This window comes from Vulpes vulpes, chromosome 1, assembly GCF_048418805.1.
Source record: "Vulpes vulpes isolate BD-2025 chromosome 1, VulVul3, whole genome shotgun sequence".
NCBI classification, from domain to species: Eukaryota; Metazoa; Chordata; class Mammalia; order Carnivora; family Canidae; genus Vulpes; species Vulpes vulpes.
Window position 1 is genome coordinate 148,999,052 of NC_132780.1, and position 19,941 is coordinate 149,018,992.

The 19,941-nt window shown below is 49.5% G+C and overlaps 1 protein-coding gene across 1 annotated transcript in view; it reads right to left on the reverse strand.

Annotated features, from left to right (window-relative positions):
* The window catches only part of TRAM2 (translocation associated membrane protein 2), an 83,847-nt gene extending 64,449 nt beyond the window's left edge, over positions 1-19,398 (reverse strand). The window contains exon 1 of the mRNA XM_025991053.2: positions 19,167-19,398. Within this exon, the coding sequence (XP_025846838.1) occupies positions 19,167-19,286 (120 nt within the window). The 5' untranslated portion in view covers positions 19,287-19,398. The remainder of the gene's footprint in view (positions 1-19,166) is intronic.
* Between the last annotated feature and the right edge of the window lie 543 nt (positions 19,399-19,941).

The window sequence follows — 19,941 nt, forward strand, 5'->3', positions numbered from 1 at the left end:
TCACTGTGGTCAGTTTTTAAAAGTAAAGCGGGCTAATAGCACTTAGGCATAATCACATAAGTCATTTCTGGAGGATGCTGAGCTCCCAAGCTGCAGGACAGCACACTTGGTTTAAACACGCCACATGGAAAAGGTCTAGAATACTATATTTGGGCAAACCGTTGATTTGGGGTTTGGTACAGCTCTGGTTTTGGCAACAGCACCCTTTTCCCACCCTGCCCCCACTCCACACCACATGGGCTCAGCTACAGAGCTTGGCCCTCACAGAGGCACCGTCTACCAACCTCTCCCCAAGCTCTGGAGAGCAGAGGTTGCAAGCTACTCGAGGGAGCAACTGGGCAAGAGACAACCAGCAAGTAGCCATCAAGAAACCAGAAGAGAAGGTGCCTTAAAGCACTGAGTGTCATATCTGTGTGCTTTTATGTCGTATCTGTCATATCATTGAGTAATGCAGTCCCATCCCAAAGCACAGAAGCCCCCAGGGACCCAATCCTATAAGGAACACGTCAAGACTCTGACCATACTAAACTGTAACCACTGATTTTTTTAACCATCTTCCTCATCACAGTGTCCCAGGCACCTTCAAGGAGCAGTTGCTCAATAAATATTTGCAGAATGAATTAAAAGGAGTTCTGGAGATTGTGCAACAATGTGAAGGTACTTAACACTACTGACCTGCACACTTAAAAAATGGTTAACATACTAAAATCTATGTTATGAGTATCTCAGTACAATTTTTAGAAAAAATAATAGTACATATCATGGGGTGGAGGGGAGGTGGCACACATTAATTCTAATGCTTTATGAAATTTGGTAGAACAGAGTATGGGTTGGGTGATCTGAGTATTAAGAAGTATGGGGGAAGGCTTAATGAGGTAGCTGTTATCAAAACAGTTTACTGAACAAAAAGTCACAAAAAGATGGCAAAGATGACACACTCAGTAGGTTCTTCCAGGTGTTTGAAAGCAGGAAGGGTCGATAAATTGTGTAGGTGGGTAGAGAGGTGGCCTCAGATACATCCAGGGAATTCCACTGCATTCATTCCAACAAATACACTCTTCCTCGGGCACTTCCAACCCTGACCTGAAAGCTGGCACTCCTAGTTATTAAAGTTGAGAGAGAAAGCTGCTCACAAACCCACCTTCCCTCGTGCCTCCTGACAGGATGGGAGGGTGGTATCTCACAAAGTGAGATCTGCGGGGTGTTACTAAATACTGCTGGAGAGACATGGTCAGGTAGGTCAGAAATGTAGGACGCTACTTTAGTAAGCGTACATGGTACGTGACTCTCCAAAGGGGGCATGATATGCAGAGTTTCACACACCTCTCTGACCCAGAACCCCCCAGCCTCCCATTGCCACCCTCAGAGATTTCTTTTTATAAAAAAAAAAGATTTTATTTATTTATTTGACAGAGAGAAAGAGAAGAGTGCACACAAGCAGGGGGAGTGGCAGGCAGAGGGAGAAGAAGCAGGCTCAGGGAGCCCAATATGGGGCTCGATCCCAGGACCCCAGGATCATGACCTGAGCTAAAGGCAGACACTTCATCACTTAACCACCACCCAGGTGCCCCCACCCTCAGAGATTTCAGGGGAATTTTCTGAGTTTCTTAACTGCGTGATCTTAGGCAACTTACTCGAATTTTCTAAGCCTCAGTGTCTCCCCTTTAAAATGGAGTCCAGGACACAGGCTCTGAAGTCCAACAAACAGGCTTTGAATTTTGATTCTGACATAATGACCAATGAGGGCCTGGTCAGGTTACTGTCGTTCTAAACCTCAGTTTTCTCATCTGTAAAATGGGAGTAACCATGGTATCCACCCCCCAGGGACACTGCAGACTGAGTAAGAGAAGGTAGGTGAAGTGCTGACTTACTAAAGCACTTGAAATGTATTTATTCTTTGGCCCCAGACACTGTGAAGTGTTATATAAATGTCACTATCCCTTATGGCCCCAGCAAAGGCCCACCCTTCTCTCATGAAGCTCCCCTCTCAGAGTCTCAGTGTCTTCTCATACCATTCATGAGATTATTTATTCACAAATTTATTCAGCTTCAGTCATATGCTGATGTGTCGTATCAGATCCTACACTCATATCTAGCGTTTTCCCATATAATTCTTACCTCAAGCTCTTTTTCCAAAATAGAATTGGGCAAATTCTATTCAATTAACTTAACGACTTTAATTAAGTTTGAAAAGCTCTATACGCCTAATGTAAAAAAAAAAATTTTAAGGGAAACAAGTTACACTGGAAAGTTAAAGTCTTCCATAACCTACCATCTAGATACATAATAAATGTTGACAGTCATCTGTGATCTTTCCAGATTTTGACCGTGTATATATAAACACCAGTTTTTTATTAAAACAGGCTGTCCCTGTACATATTAATCTCCAGCCCGTTTTCTTCCTCACACATCAGTCCATGTCATTACCTAAGGATTAACCTTATCCTCATTTAAACAGCTATAGAGGATTCCAGTGTACAACTATACCATCATTTACTTAATTGATTCACTTTAGATGGATATTTAGGCTGTTTCAAATGAATGATGGCTTTAGGGCAAGGGCTGTGTCCTGTGTGTTTTGGCATCTCCATAGAGTTAGCGCAGTACACGTGGTAAGAATTCAGTAAATTGTGTTGTGTAAACTCTGACAATATTTGCCTCAGAATCACAGATGATTATTGAGCCACAGTCGATTAAATGTAACTCTCAATAGCCAACACCACTGTGAGAAGCCTGGATAAGAATGAGCAATATTTGCAATGCTGGCCCTTGAGATAACAACTCTCAGATCCAAAAGACAAGCTGTTCAAATTATAATTTCAAATCTGGCTCCTTTCCTGTATTAAAATTATTTGGTGACCCGGCAATTCCACCCCTAGATACAGGCCCAAGGGAACTGAAAATATTATGTCCACATGAAAACTTGTCCATGAATGTTCACAGCAGCATTATTCATGTAATATGGTGGCAAGAATCCAAATGTCCATCAACTGAGGAGGGAATAAACAAAATGTGGCATTTGCATACAGCAGAATATTAGTCATAAAAAGGAATGACACAAGCTACAACATGGATGGACCTTGACAACATTATGCTAAGTAAAAGAAAGCCATCATATGATTCCATCTACATGATGTGGCCAGAATAGACAAATCCAAACACAGAAAGCAGATGAGTGGTTGGGGGCAAGGGACTGACAGGAAGTGACCACTCACTGGTTTCTTTGGTGGATGATGGAAACGTTCTGGAATTAAATAGTGGTGACAGTTGTAAAACCTGGTGAATATACTTAAAAACTGCTGAACTGTACACTTTAAATGTGTGAATTTTATGACATATAAATTATATCTCAATTAAATACACAAAAGTCCTTCGAAAACTGGTTGTCAGTGGGTAATTCCACTTTGCCACCTATTTACTGCAAGAATATTATAGGAGAACCACCTGCATGCCACATATTGTGCTGGGCCCCGGAGAGAGAATGGTGAGCAAGATCCTCTCCTGCCCCAGCAGATCACACGGTCAAGCCCTGCAGAGTGGCAAGGCCACACACCACAGAGGCAGGGCAAAGAGAGAGGGGACAGGGGAGCCCAGGGAACTGACTGCTGACGCAGAGGTACCCTACCCAGGGGAGGCAAAGGAGGGCGTTCCAGAAAAAGTGGGCTGTGGCCTCAGGAATGAGCAATAGAGGCCGAGTAAAAGCAGGAGAGCTTCCTGACAGAAATATTTGAATAAAGGGACAGACAGAGATGCCTGGGTGGCTCAGGCAGTTAAGTGTCTGCCTTCAGCTCAGGTCATAATCCCAGGGTCTTGGGATCAAGCCCCACATCTGGCTCCCTGCTCAGTGAGGAGCCTGCTTCTCTCCCTCCCTCCTGCTTGTGCTCTTACGATCTCTCTCTCTAATAAATAAACAAAATCTTTTTTAAAAGATTTTTTTCTGGGGGTGGGGGGCGGGTGGCCAGACAAGGAGACAAACAGCATAGAAGAGCTCAAAGATAACCAATAGCCAGATAACCATTACCCAAATGTGCCAAATAATGTAATCTTATAAATCCAACAAGTATTTGACTCCTATGATGTGCACTATGCTAATTGCTGAGAATACAACACTGAACGAGATCAATGCAGAATGCTGTTATTACGTTTCCAGTGAGACATGGTAAAGAGTCTATGGCTGATTCCTTGGTTTCAGCATGGTATTAACAAGGACAAGGACAATTTGTCAATTTCTATCAAAAATGCAAATGCACTTATGGCTTAGACCCAATCATCCTACTTCCAGTAAAGACATGCCACGAGATATATGGCTATACAGGCATGAAATGACCTATGTACCAAGATATTCACTGTAGCATTGTTTATAAGAGGAAATGATTGGAAACAACCCAAGTATCCATCGAAAGGGGACTGATTAAATGAATTAGAGCAAACCTGCACGATGTAAGACTATGCAACCTTAGACAGCCATGAGGAAATGCTTTGTGTACTGACATGGAAAGAGCTTTAGGATATTTTGTTAACCAAAGAAGGCAAGGTACAGAACAACATAGATAATATACTTTGTTTTTCACAAGAAAGGAGAGAGGAATACACACATACACACACACATATATATGTATACACACACACATATATACGCGTGTGTTATATCTGTATGCATATTACATATATATATATGCAAAATCTATCATATAATTTATAGCTGCTTGTATTTGCACAAATAAACACAAGGATACACAAAAATTAATGAAAATGGTACCTGGGAGCAGGGGAGGGCAGCTGGATGAGAAAAGGCCAGAGAGGGACACCTTCAATGTGCTCTTTTTCTTATGTTTTTTATTTTTGAACAATGTAACTGTACTGCCAAATGCTATTAAAAAAAAAAAAAAGTTAAATGGCTAGGATTCCCTATCTGCATGCACACGCTAGAGTAGCAGGCACTCCTAATATGCTCACAAGCATCTCTTATGGAAACCCAAGAACCCTAAGGAGACAGCATGGATAGAAAAACTGCAAATGACTACCAGCAGCAGAAAGGCAACCCAAGACACACACTATCCTGTGTGCACTAGACCATCCTCAATCAATCCACACCAGCTACATGTTAGGCACAGAGGTGCTGGGGATACTGAGAAAACATTACGCAACTCTTTCTTTTCAGGGAGCTCACAGCAAGTGCAAGGAGCAAGCTTCGGCCCAACTGCCTGCGACCCCTAAGAACAAATGTGATGAAGTCACTCCTATGCTCGGAAAACTTCAATGGCTATTGAAGCTATTGAAGCTATTGAAGCTATTACCTGGGCTAAGAAGTAGATCCAAACTTTTGAACCAGGGCTACCCTGAGCAAAACCCTGCCTGACAGTCCAGGCTCATCTTCCATCACCTCCTTCCTTGACCCCCACCCTGCACCCCTCTTTGGTAGCATGGAGTCACACGCCACATCACCCCCACTGCACCTCTCTGTCCTTTTACACATGTCCACTCTCTGCCTGGCCAATGCCCTTCAGGCCTCAGGGCCCAGCTCAAACTTCCTCTCCATTTGCAAATAAACTGTCCCTAATCCTCCCAGGAGAACTATGCTCCCCTCTCTGACCCTCACCTCCTACCCACAAGAGTGGCGGTGACACTGTCACCTCCCTAAGGACTCTTGGCTCCATGACGACAGAATCTTTACCTTTTCATCTTTTATCCTAGCTCCAAGAACAGTGCTTGGCAGAGAGAAATGCTAGGCCTGAGTCTGGCTGAATGATAAACAAGAGAAATACAGAGACAGACAGAAAGGAGGAGTGCACTCTGCTAGGGAAGAAGGGCTGGGGCCAAGGTTCGGAGCAGGTGGTGCCTGTGTGATATGGGAGGCAGGTGTTCAAGGAGAAGGAGGGCTTACCTGAGAGAGGGAAAGAGAAGGGGGGTGGGCGGGGCATGAACAAAGGCAGGCATAGAAAGAGGATGATCTGGAACTCAGGTAGGTGGTTTGCAATGAAAGGGGTGGGGTAGGGGAGCGCAGGGCAGGGGCCAGGTCTGAGTGAAGAGTACAGGAGATCCAGGCCAAAGGCTGGTCAGACCTCGGGGGAGCTTAGAATGCCATGCTAAGCAGCCTGGACTTTAGGTGGCACCACGGAAGGACTTTAAGTAAGGGAGCCCCAGGCTCAGCTCTGTGTCTGAGGACAATCAGTGGTAGCTAAGTGGAAAGGGACCAGAGAGGAGACAAAAGGCTGAGGTCCAAGACAGGACCCACATAACCATTCAGGGGCCTGAGCTAAGGCCAAAGAACAGTTAAGAGTGCGAGGGGACTTGGGAGCACATCGAGGATAAAACTGCTGGGAGTCAGATGTGGGGGGACAATGCAAGGGTTATAATAAGGTCTAAGGAAAGGCTGCTCCTCTCTCCTAGCTTTAGCTGTCCTTGCTGTGCTGCTTGCCTGTGTCACATCAAATGCCTGGAGAAAGAGAACTGAGAGAGAAGAGGCCTTGCCATTCCAGCAGCCTCTGAATCAACATCAGAGAATTTAGATGTGGGGGTCCTGGTCCCTCCTCCTGGTTGAAGTGGAGACTGAAACTCTGTGATGGGGGGTGTTTCTCACAAAGATCAGTGCCACAGCCTCCTGACTAGACTCCTCGTTTCCAATCTCACCCAAAGCACCCTATGACACTAGCCCAAAGAGTACATGAATGTTTCATGCCAGCCCCAGCTGTGCATTCACAAGAATGTGTTGATTCCCCTGGCCTGTGTCCTCTCACATCCTCTTCTCTCCTGGCCTGACCCAGCATCCACTTACCCCTATTCTGGACAAGGAACCCTTCACCATGTTCCTAAAGCATCCCCTCTAGAAGACCACTATTTAATGAACACCACTGTGTGCTAGACACAAAAAAACAATATGGCAGCTCAGCTGGAGCACCCATCTTCAAGAGACTATACTCGTTTCCTTTTATCTGTCTTCCTTATTAGATGGTAAGGTATGTTCCCTGTAATTGGGCAACATGTCCTTCCCCTGTGTTCCCAGCTTCTAGAACAATGCCTCACAAAAAAAGCGCTCTCTAATCAATGTTTGTAGAAAGAGGAGGCAAGAAATCAAAAGTTGCTCAGGCCAGATTCACATCCATTGGGCCATGTGAGCAAGAAGCCAAATGATAGGACTGAGAAGCCAGCAACGTTGGTCAAGTTACACTTGGCTAAAGCTGCAGGCTAAAGGTGTGGTAAGTTGCCAGTGACAATCTGATGAAGTCACAGTTGTCAACCTGGAGTATCTGGACCCATGAAACTCAAGGAACAGTGACTGAAAAGCATCTCATTTCCTTTGTTTCAAAACTCCGAAAATGACCACAGGAGAGCAAGTCATGGCAGCAAATATGTTAGCTGGCTTCCATTTCATTTTTTTTTAAGATTTTATTTATTTATTCATGACAGAGAGAGAGAGAGAGAGGCAGAGGGAGAAGCAGGCTCCGTGCAGGGAGCCTGACGTGGGACTCAATCCCGGGTCTCTAGGACTACACCCCGGGCTGAAGGCAGCGCTAAACCGCTGGGCCACCGGGGCTGCCCTGGCTTCCATTTCAGATTTCAGAATCTTGCATGGAATAGATGTCCTTACTGAATGATTAAAAAAAGAAGAAAATGGAATGGCAGGTGGTTGAATAGTGTTGAATGAAGGTATTTCCCAGGCTAGATGATAAGAATGTCAAAAAAGTTTCTTTCACATTTCTTGGATAAGAACATGCACTACACAACAGGCCCACTCTGCCTTTTATTGCAGGACTGTAAAAAAAAAAAAAAAACCCACAACAAACTGTGGCTTGCCAGAAATTTCTGGGGCTGGATCATTCTGGATATCCAAATTTTCCCTATTGCTAAAGATTTAGGTACCAAAACTTTAACATTAGTCCTTGTGGACAGAAATGTTTCTAAAAATGTTTGTGAGCATACTGCATACCTTTCACTTTTTCTGCAGATAATCATTATGGTCAAGTACCATACTGCGTTAGTCTATCATGGTAACCTCAAAATCTACAGAAATTGTTTGTGCATATACTGACACCAAGTCTGCATGGCTTTTTTTCATTTCTTATGACTCTTAAGTGTTTATTTAGTAATGGATAGTCCTCCTAGCTGTCAGCTACCCCAGCCACTTCTCCCATTTTAACTTATTCTTTGTTCTGTAATCTTGGGAACCAGGTAACCAAGGTTCATATAACTGTATGGAAAGTAAGTATGAGTGGGCTTTGAGCGACTAGCCTAGGTGTGGTGTCAAGACAAAGGTTTGGGGCCATCACTGGGCTGTTACGGGACCTCCCTCTGCAACCTCCACATACCATCCTGTTTCTCAGCTATGTAGCTATGTTCCAAACAGATAAAGCAGCAGCAAAGGGGGTTTCTGCAAAGTCAAGGTGTCACTCGAAGGCTGTCCAAGTGGTCAAGTGTAGTGAGAACAACAGGTGCAGGTACAGGGCACTTACCCTGTGTCAGGCCTTCTTCCAAGCACTGTATTTATATCAACATTTCTAACATATTTTATATCAATGCTTCTAATCCTTCCAACAACTCTACGGCATATTTTTCCTGATGAATACACTACAGAACAGAGAGATTAAGCATTTACCAAGAGGACAAGGTGAGGACATGGAAAACCAGAATTCAAAGTTGGGAAGACTAGAGGTAGGACCCTGACCTTAGCCACAGTGATCCGGGGCTTCTAACAGTTCCCCCACAGAACCACACCACAAGATACTGCTTACTACTACTAAAAAAACAAAAAAAAAACAAAACAAAAAACAGAAACAAGCACTCAGAAAGCAAAGTGTACACTAGCGCAGTCCAACAGAACTCTGAGGTGATGGAAATGCTCTATCTCTATCTACACTCCTAAGATGTGAACTATGGCCAGTGTGACAAAGGAACTGAATTTTTAATTTTGTTTCAGTCTAGTGAACTGGAACAGCCACACGTGGCTGGTGGTCACCTTTGGATGGCATCAATGTGGACCACTTTTGATGAGCCAAACACTGAACTTAAAATGTGAAATGTCATGGGTAACTCCTACTTGGAGTTAGGCATCAGAAGAATGTCATTAAGCCCTGCCACATCTCTCACAACCTCTTCTCCACCCTGTATGGGTTTTAATTCACTCGTAATTTTGAGAAAGAAAGTATGCTATTTGGTCAGAGTGCTGGAAGAGGCTTCTAAATGAAGCAGTAGCTTGCAGTGGTTGTAGTTGGCCAGGAAAAGCCTTGAGAGCACTGCTGGAGGCGGGGTGATGAAAGTGGTAGAGCATAGTTCAGGTTTCAGACGCTAGGTTCACCCTACTGATCGGGAAATTAAAAAAAAAAAAAAGCCAGAGATAAGGGTGCATGTGCATGTGACAATCACATCACTGAATATGAAGATCTGCTCAAAGGCAGGGCCTCCAACCACACTCAGAGGACTAGAATGGTAAAACCCACATGGCAGAGCAAAAGCACATAGGCCACTCTTCTTGCTCTTCCCCACTCCCTGGTTGGCCTTGGAGAGTCACAAACAAAACATACCCTCTCTTCCTGGCCCCAGATGATTCCTGCCTAATAGAAGGATTTTCTCCTTCCCCAACACTGGTTCCACTAAGCTGGACTCCACATCAAACCCAAATTTAGGCTAGACCCTGATTTCCACTCAAATTAGAAATAAAACCAAGATTAAAGGTGGAGACCACCTAACCCAGTGGAGGCACAACTTAAGCCTGTCTAATCCTAAACCTATGTGGCTGGGGGGGGGAGGGGAGGGAAGGTGCCTCCTTCCTTTCCCTCCCAATTCTCACTGGCAACTTATGTCGTCTACACATCCCCAGCCCTGTTCTGTGTGTGTAACTGTGTTGAAAAGGTGTGACTGAGCTACACAATAGTTGACACCCCAGGAAGCTAGTGGAGCTCAGAAAGCTGAGGGGCTTGCATGGGCCCCACAGCTATTTAGTGGCAGGGCCCAGGGGAGAATCCAGGGCACCCAGCCTTCATCCCTGCCCTTGCCAGCACGGGCTTCCATGCTCGGGTCACAACTCAAGCAACGAGGACTCTGGAAGAGGAGCACGTGTTCACACTTCATGCCAAACCAGAGAGCAAACTGTAACTTAAAAAAAAACAGAAACAAAAAACAAATCAGCTATCAACTATTCTTTCCCAGCTTCTGGGTAACAGTCACTAAATCCATATGAACCAGTGATTCCTTGCCCAAGAGGTCAAAAGTTGATCCAGTGCAAAGTCAGACTACAAACTAAATACACTCTAAACTCCAGAAGCATTGGGTCTGAACAGTTCAATTCTGCTCCAAGTTCCAAGGAATTCTCAGCAGGAAACCAGGCATTGTGAAGCAAGCCCGGTGATTTCCTGTAGGACTCCAGGAATTACTGCAGGGGAGGCCTGCTTACCCCAGGATGGCTCCTTTAGGTCAGGAGCCCCCAGACTGCTCGTAACATTCAGGAGAGGAGCCAATAATACATTCCCTGGTACTTCTAAACCTTACGCCACATTCTCACCAACTCACAACGCTATCCTTTGGCAGATCCCACACTGACCAGGCACACAGACCAGGCTATCAACACTTGTTGACTAACCAGTGTGGGCCTGAGCACTCTTCAAAGCAAGTAGGTTTGGGGGGTGGGGGGGAGGGGGGCAAGAGAGGAAGGAGAAGCGTATTTGTAAAAATCACACCTCTGTCCTTTGTCTTGAAGGAGGTACACCCTTCTGCCTCCCCACAAGCCACAGAAAGCTTCATAATAGTGGTGGGTCACCAAAAAGTCTCTTAGTCTCTGTAAAAAGAGTGTATCTATATCTTTATAATAAAAATGAAGGAACAAACTAATTGATGATACCCTGCCCTAAGGCGCCTGGCTGGCTCAGCCAGTAGAGCATGCCATATGAGTTCGAGCCCCATGTTGGGCATAGAGCCTACTTTTAAAAAACTATAAAATGAATAAATGAAGAAGAAAATACTCTGCTTTTGCAAACTTCAGGAGCTTTATTAAGAAATGCCCTCCTTTCTTCAAAGAGAGGACAACTGAAACTCATAGTATTATGTCCTTCATACCCCAGATATGATCGCTACCTCCACTAGCCCAAAAGGTACATTTCACATTATATTGGAATCTGGTCAAAATCTCAAGAAATCATTTAAGAGATCTCAGAGTCCTGGGATCAAACTCCACACTCAGCAGGGAGTCTGCTTGAAATTCTCTCTTCCCCCTCTCCTTCTGTCCCTGCCCCCATGCTCTCTCGCTAAAATAAATAAATTAATCTTTAAAAAAAGAGACCTCCTACTACTAGAAATCACATCTGTGCACACATGCACTCAGGAGCATACATACACACATACACACAGCCTTTGATCAGTTCACTTATTCTCAAAGCTACAAAGTATAAGAGTATCAGCTCTAAAGCTCTTTAGAAATAACCACCTCTCTTGTCGTCTAACTACTGACACCCCCACACTCAGGGCACTGGGTGTCAATTTAATAAACTACTTCCTTCCACCAACAGCAGTAGCTTGAGATTGAGGCCCAACATTCTGCAAGCTGCACCTGCCACTTACGTCAAGTTCAAGACCTGATTCCCCTCCACAAACAGCTGACCAGCTTGAAGCTACCACGTGGTGACCTCTTTGAGGACAAGGACCCCGCCTTATTCATCTGCATTCCCAGGGCTCAACACAGGCACACAGCAAGAATTCAGTAACAGCTGCCAAGTTAACAACGAATGTAGCACCCTTAAGAAAGATCAATTGCAAGGCTTCCACACATACCCTTGCATTAGAAGGTAGCATTGAGAATTCCAGTGGGCAAACGTGTAAAAAATTCTCCAGACTTGAGTCAGAAGATATAGGCTCCAGCCCCTCATTTGCCAAAAATTCCCTCTACTGCCCTGGGCAAATCTCCCAACTTCTGAGAGTCTGATTTTCCTTTTCTATAAACACAGTAGATGACTTCTAGGTTTCCCTCTAGCCCTTCAACTTGTGAAACGCAAAGGAAAGATGTGCCTCTGAGCTATGGCCACAATATTAACTTGAGGGTGAGGACGATGAAAATAGAACAGCCAGAGGCAGCGACGCTTACCCAGATGTAGGCTAACGACAGGTAGTAACTTTCATGGTAGGTAAAGCTCCTGCCCATTCGCTTATGTTCACATGTGATACACACATTTGGGTCATTCTCTGTAGTTTCTCTCAGGGAGATGCACATTTCGGTGACTGCTCCAGGAAGAAAAGCCTCCAAGTGGAACAATGACCTGCAGACATTACTTCCAGGTAATAAACAGATTCCACTCAGACAAAGAAAAATAAAGCAGCCTGTGGCTACATTCCACAGACTCCCCGTTCATGGAAGCATTAGGGCTGAGCTCTAAATGTGAGCCAGACGTTGCTGAATTCTTATTTTGGCTCCAACTGTAACTAGGAGGGAATGGTCCTTGGCCAAGTTTCTCCTCGGCAAGCCAGGCTCTGGATGGGTATGACAACCCCCATAAACCATCCAGATTACAGGGTGAGGCTAGTAAAGCATTTCACAGATGTAAAATATTGCCAACCCCTCAAGACAAATGAGGGAAGCCGTCAAGAGGCAACGTGGCTCGGGCACAGAGCCACAGAGCAGCGCCTCCCCTAACCCTGGGCTCCCGCAAACTCACCAGAGGGTTTCGGGGGCCTCTGAGCCCCCCTATTCACAATCTGGCTCCATTTCCTCTGCTGAAAAGCAAGGAACACGGTGTGAATCTACACTGGCCAGAAGAGCTGCCTGCAAAGCTCTTTAAACCATAAGGTGAACTTGCAACATCAACCAGCTGTGACTAGGTTGGGTTGGGTTCTCCTCTACTGTGGGACATCTGAGACGGTGGAGGTAAATCAAGGCAAAGCAAGAGACTGTGTAAAAGATAAAGGTCTGCTTGTTAAAAGAAGAAGGGCTGTGTCAGGAGCCATGCTAGTAGTTTTACTGTTTTCTTTTCCTCTTTTTCTCCCCCCCCCCCCCTTTCTTTAACCATTAGGTACCAATGGATACCAGATACAGAGCACTGGATGAAAAGGTGAAGAGATAGCATCGGCGCAGTTTCCCACCGAAGCCTGCTAATAGCGCTCTGGCTGATTAGAAAGCACTTCTGTCATTTGGAAACTCTAATCCGGTCTTATCAACCCTCTGGCTTCGTCATTTATCAGGGTGGGAACCGGAGGGACATCAGCTCTGCCACAGAGTGATTTCTGGGGCCCCTGCCCACGACGAAGCAGATCAAAAGGGAGCTCATGCCTGCCAGAGTGAAGTTTTCACCATAGCAACACATGTACTCTACAAACAGCCAGGACTGAGGAGCTCTGTTGTGACTGGTCCGGACAGTGCCCCCGAGAAACGAGCAACCCAGGCCTCAGACAACAGAGTGAGCAAGAGAAAAGTGGCACCTAGTTAGTGTGCGGGGCAGTCTCCTCCCGGTTTTTACTCCTCCACATGGCTGACAGTGGCTGCACAGAGACCCACGGCCCTCATTCTAACGAGGGAGGTCAGAGAGAAAACAGATGTTCTCTGAAAAGCAGCTGTCCCACAGGCTCCCTGGGGATAAGAGGGACCCAGCCAGTATAAAGCAATCATTCCCTTTGGTGAGCAGATGACCAGCACTGGAGAACCTGGGGGCAAGGTCTCATTGCAAAACATGTCACATCTAAAACGAAATGCAAGGAAGCTGGTGATCCTGGAAGGAGAGCTGGAGCGCTCAGAAGAGAGAGCAGAGGTGGCTGAAAGCCGAGCCAGGCAGCTGGAGGAGGAACTCCGAACCATGGACCAGGCCCTCAAGTCCCTGATGGCCTCAGAGGAGGAGTATTCCACCAAAGAAGATAAATATGAAGAGGAGATCAGACTGCTGGAGGAGAAGCTAAAAGAGGCTGAGACCAGAGCAGAGTTTGCCGAGAGGTCTGTGGCAAAGTTGGAGAAGACTATCAATGACCTGGAAGAGACCTTGGCCAGTGCCAAGGAGGAGAATGTGGAGATTCACCAGACTCTCGACGAGACCCAAGCTCAGCAACCTGTGAGGGTGGCTCTGCCCCCAGCCGGGCTGTCGGCGCTGCCCCAACGCAATAAAGTGGATGTCACTGGCAAAAAAAAATTAATTAATTAAATAAAATGAAATGCAGCCCCGGTGCACAGGGAGCCAATACAATGGTGGAAGATGTACTCACAGACTAGACCACGAAGCCAAGATCAGCAGTGATCAGTGTGGTTGTTGAGACCATCAATCTAGTGCCCATGTGCTGGGCACAGGGCCCGGCATTTTTACAGGTATTAGTCTTCATTCTGAAGTCAGAGTTAAAAACTCACTAAGTGGGACACCTGGGTGGCTCAGTCGGTTAAGGGTCTGCCTCCAGCTCAGGTCATGGTCTCAGGGTCCTGGGATGGAGCCCCACATCGGGCTTCCTGCTCAGCAGGGAATCTGCTTCTCCCTCTCCCTCTGCCCCTCCCTCTGCCTGTATTCTTTCTCTTGCTCTCTCTCCCTCCTCAAATAAATAAATAAAATCTTTTTTAAAAATTAAAAAATAAAAACTCACTAACTGATCAACACCACCTTTCTAGATATCACATTTTTGCCATGGGAAGAAACACAGAGGGCTGATAGGCCATTACATCCCGTAGGGTAGGCTTACACTTGAGGCCTGACCAGGAAAAAAACTAGTTCCAAATTTCTGCTCCGTTGCTCAGATCACTAAGTGATGTGTAGAAATCCAACCACAGAGCAAGGGCACCCAAGAGAATAAGTAACCCTTCTCAGCTTCTCTTGACTAGTTTCTCTAGAACACCACTAAAGGGTGATGGCAGAGCCTAGAGAAGATGATGCATAAAGTCAAAATCTATAAAAGCTGGCCAAGAAACATCTTCAAAAGTGCATTAGAAGTTGGTCAGAGTGGGACGCCTGGGTGGCTCAGCGGTTGAGCATCTGTCTTTGGCTCGGATGTGATCCCGGGGTCTGGGATCGAGTCTCGCATCGGGCTCCCTGCATGGAGCCTGCTTCACCCTCTGCCTGTGTCTCTGCCTCTCTCTGTGTGTCTCTCATGAATAAATAAAATCTTTAAAAGAAAAAAAAGAAGTTGGTCAAAGAAATAACATGTCCACAGATGCATGTCTGTGCCATTTACATACCTCTTCTCCATATAAACACAACAGAAGCAGAACTAGTTCACAACAGGACCAGCAGCCTGGCTTCAGGTTATCATGCCTACACACATGTCTGGGAGGATGTGAACTGGTGCCATGGAATCCATGCACTAACAGGACTCCCATTGTATATGCTGCAGACACATCATCCCAATAAGTCAATCGCGGTGTCGGAGACAGGAAAGAAGGTAGCCCTACCAGAAAAGTTCTCTGGGACCTGAACCCTTAAATCATCGTAGACCAAACAGGAACCGAACCTACAAGTGACAGGCCTAGAATTTTAGAAACACTTTCTTGCCGCAGAGCCAGCAGAGCCAGCAGAGCCTGCAAACGAGCTTGAAAACCAAAAAAAAAAAAAAAAAAAAAAGTTTGTTTCAAAGGGACATTTTAGAGGTAATGTATAATTGCTTCCTCTCTGTTTGATGCCCCCCTCCACCCTTGCCTTTTTCTCCTTCTCCATTCACTAATGAGAGAGTTTTCCTCTTCCCCTGCCTGTTTCAGTTTGATACGTGGCACTGGACAGGCCACTGGAAAGGGACAGGGGAGGAGAAGGCTGCTCTCAGATCTGACGCACTCACACACCCCCAAGCTGGCTGCCTGCCCCCTGAAGGAGGGTCAGGCCCGATTCCATTCCACCGCAGCCAGGACTGAAGATCCAAACCGCCGGGGAGAAAAATCCCACTTGCACCAACTCCCCCGAAAGCAGAGTTAAGAAAGAGAAAGCTGGAAGGGAAGGAGGGGGAAAATAAAGCTCCACATTCCTGACATTTTTTAGCCAAGTGCTGTGGCTGCATAGAACAGCTCTATTCCAAACAGCCTTACAGGGTGGAAAGAAAACCTGGGTGCAGGGGGAAGAACCTGCCCCCTGCCTTGGAAATGGGAGAAGGAATTTTGGGATGGCCCAAAACTCAACCAGAAGGCTGAGGGAGGGGCACTTACAAGTGTGTTCCCCAAAGGAAGTGATCCCCAGAGGGGAGAATTAGAGTCACCATCTCCCAGGAGATAGAACTGAAGTCCCAGGGTCCCTGGGGGTGGGGGGAATGAAAGCCCCCCTAAATGCTGTCGAGCTGAGGGTGAGGTGGGGAAGGGCAAGGCAGGGATGAGATGGAGACCTGTGGGGGGTGGAGGGGATGCGAGGGCCTGTGGCTGCCTGGGGTGGGGGCAGAGGGGTCCAGCTCATTGGCCGAGGCTGGGCAGGGACCCCAGAGGGAGGAGCAGCCAGGGGAGTCACTCTTTGTGGGAAGAATCATAACTCTGTTTTCCTGACTCAGCTTCTGAATGAAGGAACTCTAGCCCTGCCCAAATTAGAAACCCAAGAGCCTAACTAACATCCTCTCTCCCTGTCTCTCCCTTCCCTTTCCACCTCCTTCTGTTCTCACTTCTAGGAAAAAACTTGTTAAGTGCTGGACTGCCCCCCCCACCCCATCTGCATCCCTACATACACACCATAGCTCCAGGGGAGAACCCAGAAGGCCCTAAGTAAAATCTAGTAAGTCCTGTGCTGGATTATGAGGTGTCACCCCTGACTTTACTCCAAATGTGAAGATGCCCACATGTGTTTCTCTGAGGTCCTGAGGACTGAGCTATTTCTGTTCTCATTTGGGAGGGAGAGCAGAGCTCCAAAAACCTAACTCCCTCTCCCATCTCAGTGGAGACAAGGACCTATGTGCCTAACGCAGCAGAACGTGTGTCCTTCATAAGGGAGGTCTGGGCATGGCCCTCTTTCTCACCCACGGGCAAACACCAACAATCCCAGGCATTGCAGCCAGGGCCCTTGCCACACTCCCCAGGCCCATCCCGAGACAGGAAAGGGGGAAGGCACGTTTGTTGTTATTTCTTCCACTCTGGACCTTTCTCTTCTGTCAGGTAGTGGCAGTAAGGGCTCCTAGCACTTTTCAACTCCCACAAAGTTCCAGGCTTTATGCAGAGGACTTTCCACGGAACTAATGGGAGGAGAGGGAAGGAGGCATCGAGCTCAAACCCTAGGCAGCTCTTTTAAGCAAAGATAAAACCCACAGAGCCGCATTTGCCTGAAAACACAGGAGAGAGCCACAATGTTCTGCAACAGACCTTGCTCGCTGAAGAGCGTGTGGCTCCGAGGGCTACGGCTGTCACGTGTGTCTTTCCAACCACACCTTCCAAGACTGGTGACAGGGCACTGGGAGACCTCTGAGAACAGAGGACAGCAAACAGATACCGAGGGTACTGGCTGGACAAAACAAAATTCTCATTTCATTAAGCTAGTAAGATGATCAATAATCACAGGGCTCCAGGAGCAAGCAGCTTGTTTTCACATTTGTAGAATCTGTTCTGGCTTTTGTTGCTTACGTGATCTCAGTTAAACCTCGTCCAATAACCTTGTGAGGATGACAGATTTTCCTAACCTCTTTAGCGAAGGGGAAACTGAGGCTGCAATTTTTTTAGTCTGACTAGTGACAGAGCAGAGTCTGGGACCCAGGGAGGGCCCTGGCTTGACACAGTTAGGGTCATATACCATGAGAGCTGTGGGGGTGCAGGGAAACAGGGGGGGAACAGAAGCAGAGGAGCACTACCAAAAGCTGGAGCTCAGACCGCCATCCCCAATCCCCGTCCCAGGTCCAGGTTGAGTTCCCATGGATGCTGAAGCCCAGCCAAGGACACATTGGCATATCCAACCCACAGGAATGTCCCCAGCCTGAGGGCAGCTTCACAGCCAAGGAGAACCCTTGCCATCCTCAGAGAGGAGACAGGGACACTGAAGGAGCAACGAGCCACACTGGGAATGCTCCATCTGCAAGGCAGTTTCTGAATGGTTACAGCTTCCTACTCCATCCCTGAGAAAACAGATAAGCAACCATACCCAGCAAGGAGGACGAGGCATGCCTGAAAGGAGACAGTTGGAAAGAGAGAGGGGAGTGTCACTCGCGTAATCTCGCTCTGGAGATGAGATACACCACAGTGAGCCCTATACTCACTTTCCCCCAGTCCTTCCCACTTTGGATATCACATTTTTCTCCCTCTCCGGGGCAGAGAGTCATTCCCATCAGCCCCCTTGGATTCCGAGCCCCGGGCGGGCTGACTACAACTCTCTGCTTGCTGAGGCCTACACCAGGGCACTGCTGTCCTCCGTGGGACCCCATCCTCCCTGCCCCCTGACCCCCGACAGCTCGGAGACAACCACCTTTCCCCTAAAAGCAGAGAATATTCCTGTCCTTCTCCTTGCCCCTGTACCGGGGAAGAAGCTCTCGGCCCGCTACAGATGGATCTAAAGGAACAGTCCACAGGGTAATAAGGGGCATATGAAACCTGGCCTTTAGGCAAGGGCCAAAAAATAGGGGCGCGGGGGGGGGGGGGGTAGGGAATAGCAGGAGGATGGTCCTGCTGGGATGGGGCCGGGCCGCACGTGAGCACCCAGAGCGTGGTCCAGAGGGGAGGATGCATGAGACCCGGAAAACCAGGTGGGACGTGGAAGAGTCAGGGTCCCTCCCACTGGAAAGCCCAGAGGAGCTGGCAGCCACCGGCTGGGAGGGGGAGTTGTGCAATGACCGCGGGTCCGGGAGTCTCCGGGCTTGGCTCCCGGACACCAGAAAGGAAACCCCACTGGTCGGGCCAGGGTGGCAGCGCCGCGGTCGCGGTCGGTGTGGGGCCCGGCTTCGGATCCGGGGCTGCAGGGAGCGCGGCAGCGGGCGGCCGAGCAGGGCAGCGCCGGCACCGCGCGCGGCACAGGGGGGCGCGGGGCGCGGGGCGCGGGGGGCGCGGGGGGCGCGGGGCGCGGGGCGCGCGCGGCACAGGGGGGCGCGGGGGGCGCGCGGGGCGCGGGGGGCGCGGGGCGCGGGGCGCGGGGGGCGCGGGGCGCGGGGCGCGGGGGGCGCGGGGGGCGGGGCGCGGGGGGCGCGGGGCGCGGGGGGCGCGGGGGGCGCGGGGCGCGGGGGGCGCGGAGCCCGGCTGCGCAGAGCGCCCGAGGGAGCCCGACCGCGGCCCGCGGGGCTGCAGGCTGCGCCGGGCGACGCACGGGACGGGCCACCGCCACGCCGTCCGCGGCCGCGCTCACCTCGAACATAAGCCCGATGAGGACGCAGAGCACCACGCAGAAGCCGATGTCCGCGTGGTTGTGGATGACGAACTCCTGGCTGAAGAGCGGGTAACTTTTCGTCCTCCTGCGGAAAGCCATGGCAGCGGGCGCGCAGCGGCCGGCGGGGCCCGCACCCTGCGCTCTCGAGCCGCCGCGCAAACTTCCCAGCCGCGGCCCGCTCCGCCCGCTCCGCCCGCTCCGCCCGCCCCGCCCGCCCGCCGCCCCGCTCGCCCGCCGCCCGCCGCCCGCCGCCGGCCCAGCGCCCAACAACTTTGGGGCCCGCCCCGCCCCCTTCCTCCGCCCGCCCCGCCCCCGCCCCCGCCGGAACCGCCCCCGGCCGCGGCCCCCCCGCCCGCTCCGCCCGCTCCGCCCGCTCCGCCCGCGCCGCCGCCCCGCCCCCGCGCGCTTAACCCTCGCGCCGCCGGGACGCGCGGGGGCGGGGCGGGGCCGCCGGTGCCCCGGAGCAGGCCGCGGGGACGCCGCCGCCCGACCGGCCGGCACAGGAAGTGGGCCCGGGTCTCCCTCTTGGCGGCGCCCGCTGCTTCCTCCGCGGGAAGGGAAGGGCCCGGGAGGCCGCGGCCCGGCCGAGGGGTGGGCGGGGCACGGGATCCGCCGGGGCTGCGGGGCCGCGGGGCTGCGGGGCCGCGAGCGGCGGGGCGGGGGCGGGGCGGAGCGCAGGGAGCGCGGCTGCAGGCGGGGCCCTCGCTGGCCGCGCGCGGGGCGCGACCGCCGGTGCGTCTAGTCGACCAGGTGG